This window comes from Mandrillus leucophaeus, unplaced genomic scaffold (genome assembly GCF_000951045.1).
Source record: "Mandrillus leucophaeus isolate KB7577 unplaced genomic scaffold, Mleu.le_1.0 Scaffold435, whole genome shotgun sequence".
NCBI classification, from domain to species: domain Eukaryota; kingdom Metazoa; phylum Chordata; class Mammalia; order Primates; family Cercopithecidae; genus Mandrillus; species Mandrillus leucophaeus.
The window spans coordinates 206,980-211,560 of NW_012104643.1; the positions used below are offsets into that span (position 1 = coordinate 206,980).

The 4,581-nt window shown below is 49.5% G+C and overlaps 1 protein-coding gene across 1 annotated transcript in view; it reads right to left on the bottom strand.

The window, feature by feature from the left end:
• Nucleotides 1-4,581, bottom strand: part of DEAF1 (DEAF1 transcription factor) — a 70,724-nt gene that overhangs the window by 32,926 nt on the left and 33,217 nt on the right. The window contains exon 11 of the mRNA XM_011993862.1: nt 3,214-3,461. Coding sequence (XP_011849252.1) covers nt 3,214-3,461 — 248 coding nt within the window. The remainder of the gene's footprint in view (nt 1-3,213; nt 3,462-4,581) is intronic.

The window sequence follows — 4,581 nt, forward strand, 5'->3', positions numbered from 1 at the left end:
GGATAGGGTGTCACACTTGGTCCCTCTAAGTCCTGACTCAGCGATTCAACTAATGGCTTTACAAATGACACGTCCGATACACAGCTTGAGAGAAAGGGCACGCAATGCTTCTAACACTTCCTGACATTTCTTCTAACTCCTGACATTTTCAGAAGCATGGGATGTTCACTGCAACAGCTGCTTCCAGCCGAGAAAGGGGCCGCCCTTTCTAACTTTTTAAAAGGCTTAGCCGTCTACCAAATGGGATTTTAAGAAAAAGGGATTTCATGTCACATTTCTTTCACAGAAGTACATAAAATTACAAATAAAATTCAAAGCCCAGGCTTTCAGGGCAGGGACCCGGCTGATCCAGCGGCATCAGACACTCTGACTGCCGAATGGGCAGGGGAGAGAGGCAGCCAGGTAACGCAGCAGGGACAGGTGACGCAGCAGGGACAGGTGACGCAGCAGGGACAGGTGACGCAGCAGGGAGATGGAGCCAGGATGGCTTCTCCCAGAGGCCAACCCAGGCCACCAGACGTGGGTGGCCACACCGTGGTAGGAGGCTGCAGTCACCCTGGCCGGAGCTGACAAAGTGCCTGGAAAATGAGGGGAGAAACCCCAGAAAGGAGCAGGCACAGAGAGAAGACATCCCCATCCAGCACATAATGCTCCCCACGTACTTGTCTGACCCTGAGCTGCTGACGCAGTGTGTGGGGAAGACTCCCAGGGGCCCAGCAGAAACGGACGGCTGGAGGACGGAGAACACTGAGTTGAGACGGCGGCTGCTGCTCACCACCTGAGAGTCTGAAGTTTCAACCTTCACAAGTTAGAGGCTTAAAAACACCTCAGGCTTCCCAGGAACATCCAGAAAAACCACACCTTCGCAGATCCAAGACTAAATATCTGTCAGGCAGAAGCAAAAGCCAGTCAGACCTGCCCTAACAGCATAAACACTGAGCCTCTTCGGGGTGATCGGCGGGAATTCGGCCTCCGAGAACAAAGCCCACACTCTTCAGGGAAGACAACAGAATCCAACAGAATTCAGAGTCTCTGAATATAAACTCCACCATATTACCAGTATATAAACTAAAATTCCAACAATCAGGAAGTACTAGACGTGTGAAGAAGGGATAACAGGATCCACGGTGAAGGGAAAAATTAGCCAAAAGAAGTAGATCCTGAGACCAGGCACAGTGGCTCACGCCGGTAATCCCAGCACTTTGGGAGGCCGAGGTGGGTGAAACACCTGAGGTCGGTCAGGAGTTCAAGACCGGTCTGGCCAACATGGCAAAACCCCGTCTCTAATAAAAAAATACAAAAAATTAGCTGGGCACGGTGGTGTGTGCCTGTGATCCCAGCTACTCAGGAGGCTGTGAGGCAGGAGAATCACTTGAACCAAGGAGCTGGAGGTTGCAGTGAGCCGAGATGGGGCCACTATACTCCAGCCTGGTGACAGAGCAAGACTCTATGTCTCAAAAAATAATAAATAAATAAATAAATAAATAGGCCAGTGTGTTAGCTCATGCCTGTAATCCCAGCACTTTGGGAGGCCCAGGCGGGTGGATCACTTGAACCCAGGAGTTCAAATCAGCCTGAGCAACATGGCGAAACCCCGTCTCCACCAAAAATACAAAAATTAGCTAGGTGTGGTGGCACACACCTATAGTCCCAGCTACTCAGGAGGCTGAGGCAGGGGAATTGCTTGAACCCGGGAAGCGGAGGTTGCAGTGAGCCAAGATTGCGCCGCTGCACTCCAACCTGGAAAACAAGAGCGAGACTTGTCTCAAAAAAAAAAAAAAACATATATATATATGTGTGTGTGTGTGTAAGTGACAACCCAGAATTCCACATCACTCAAAAATGTCCCTCAAAAATAAAGGTGAAAGAGGGACATTACAGATAAACAAAAACAGAGAATTCATGGCCAACAGACCAATATGAAAAGAAATGCTAAAAGTACATCTTTAGGTTGAAGAAAAACAAGATTTGAACCACACTATGAACCACCTTGACCTAATGAAGTTACAGAAAATGAAAACCAATGACTGAATAAAACTCTTTTCAAGGGTATATGTAATATTCACCACAAAGAGTATATACATGATCATAAAACACTTCTTTTTGATTTTTTGAGACAGGGTCTCATTCTGTTGCCGAGGCTGGAGCACGGTGGCGTGATCACGGCTCACTGCAGCCTCTATCCCCTGGGATCAAGTGATCCAGCTAATTAATTAACGAAACATCTTGGCCGGGCACAGTGGTTCACGCCTGTACTCCCAGCACTTTGGGAGGCTGAGGGGGTGCATGGCTTGAGCTCAGGAGTTGGAGATCAGCCTGGCAGCACAGCGAGACCCTCTCTCTATGAAAAATACACAAATCAGCCAAGCGTGGTGGCACATGCCCACAGTCCCAGCTACTGGGGGGCTGAGGCGGGAGGATTGCTTGAGCTTGGGAACTTGAGGCTGCAGTGAGCCGAGGTCACACCTCTGTACTCCAGCCTGGGTGACAAAGTGAAATCCTCTCTCCAGCTTGCTCGGGCTCTAGTAATTTCTCTCTACTCTATTCATGTCACCCACCCAAACCTTTACATTACCTAAAAGTCTTCAATCTAAGTAAAGGGTTCGTATGAAGTAGAGACTTCATATGAAAAGAGGTCGAAGGGGCCTAAGTGACCTTTTGCTTGTGCTGCAGTAAGAGGAAGCTGCAGAAAACATGGGTACGACGCCTGGGAGCCTCCCACCACGCACAGGAGCCGCCTTCTGAAGAACATGCCAGAGCTGGCAGGGCTTTGTAACAGCAGATGGAGGGAGCTTGGCACCAGGAAGGCGCTGAGCATTCGCCCTGCCAGTCACTGATACTCAGAGACTCAACAGATGATGTTCTCCAAATTTCATAAAATATAAGCACATTTCACTAGGGGAAGACAACCTGAAGTATGAATAACGTCTAGAAAAGCTGAGTATTCAGAATGGCTGATGTGCATAAAATCGTTTCCCTTTCCGAAACAAAGAAACCTTCTTTACAAAAACCAAAAACACCTTGACACTAATAGCTGCCACTTTTCTGTAGAAAAAGCTCCATTTGTAAGTAAATGACTCTCCACCGCTCCCTTTTCCAGAAAGGTGGGGCAGGGGCCTTGTGGGCCAAGGTGGGTCTTACACTGGGCGCAGGCGCCAGGACGGCCTGAGGGACTCAGCACAGGTCGTGTCTACCCATTTATTCCAAGGTTACCTCCTTCCGCTCTGCGTCAGCGTGGATCTTGGCCTGGTTTGCAGCAGCTTCTCGGTAGGTGCTGGCATGTTTGGCTTGCTCAAACAGCGTCTTCAGCTGCTGTGCGGTGGTGAGCAAGGAGTTGACCATCTCCTCCAGGTACAGCCAGCTCCGCGGCTCTGACAGCTCCAGCCCATTGACCAACGCGGGAGGTGCCGCTTTGGTGGGAGTCGGGGGTGGGACGGCAAGCGCAGGCAGGGATGTCAACACTAGAGCATTTGGAAAGCAAAATAAACCAAGAAATGAATCAATTTCCTAGCTTCAAAATGGCCCCCGTTAAAAATTATCAGCTGGGCGCAGTGGCTCACGCCTGTCATCCCAGCACTTTGGGAAGCCAAGGCGGGCGGATCATGAGGTCAGGAGATGGAGACCACCCTGGCTAACACAGTGAAACCCAGTCTCTGCTAAAAAAAAAACACAAAAAATTAGACAGGCGTGGTGGCGGGCACCTGTAGTCCCAGCTACTAGGGAGGCTGAGGCAGGAGAAAGGTGTGAAGCCGGGAGGCAGAGCTTGCAGTGAGTCGAGATTGTGACACTGCACTCCAGCTTGGGCGACAGAACGAGACTCTGTCTCAAATAAATAAATAAATAAATAAATAAAATTAAAAAAAAAAAATTCTAATCACTCAGCGCAGTGGCTCATGCCTATAATCCCTACACTTTGGGAGGCTGAGGTGGGAGGATCACTTGAGCCTAGGCGTTCAAGACCAGCCTGGGCAACATAGCAAGACCTTGTCTCTACGAAACAAAAATCAAAAACAAAAACAACTAGCTAGGTATGGTGGCATTCACCTGTGATCCCAGTTACTTAGGAAGCTGAGGCGGGAGGATGGTTTGAGCCCAGGTGGTCGAGGCAACAGAGAACCATGACTGCACCACCGTCCTTTGGCCTTGGTGACCTAATGACACCCTGTCTCAAAAAGAAAAAATGCCAGGCATGGTGGCTCACACCTGTAATCCCAGCACTTTGGGAGACTGAGGTGGGCAGATCCCTTGAGGTCAGGAGTTTGAGGCCAGCCTGATCAACATGGTGAAACCTGATCCCCACCAAAAAATGCAAAAATTAGCTAGGCGTGAAAGTGTCTATAATCCCAGCTACCTGGGAGGCTGAGGCATAAGAATCATTTGAACCCGGGAGGCGGAGGTTGCGGTGAGCTGAGATCATGCCACTGTACTACAGCCTGGGTGACAGAGTGAGACTCCACCTCAAAAAAAAAAAAAAGAAAACTCTCACATAATGTCGGAAGTCGGGTAAAAAACTGACCAACAAACAACAAATCACTGCCCGATGACATCTCCCCAGCACCTGACAACCCCCCAGCACCTGAC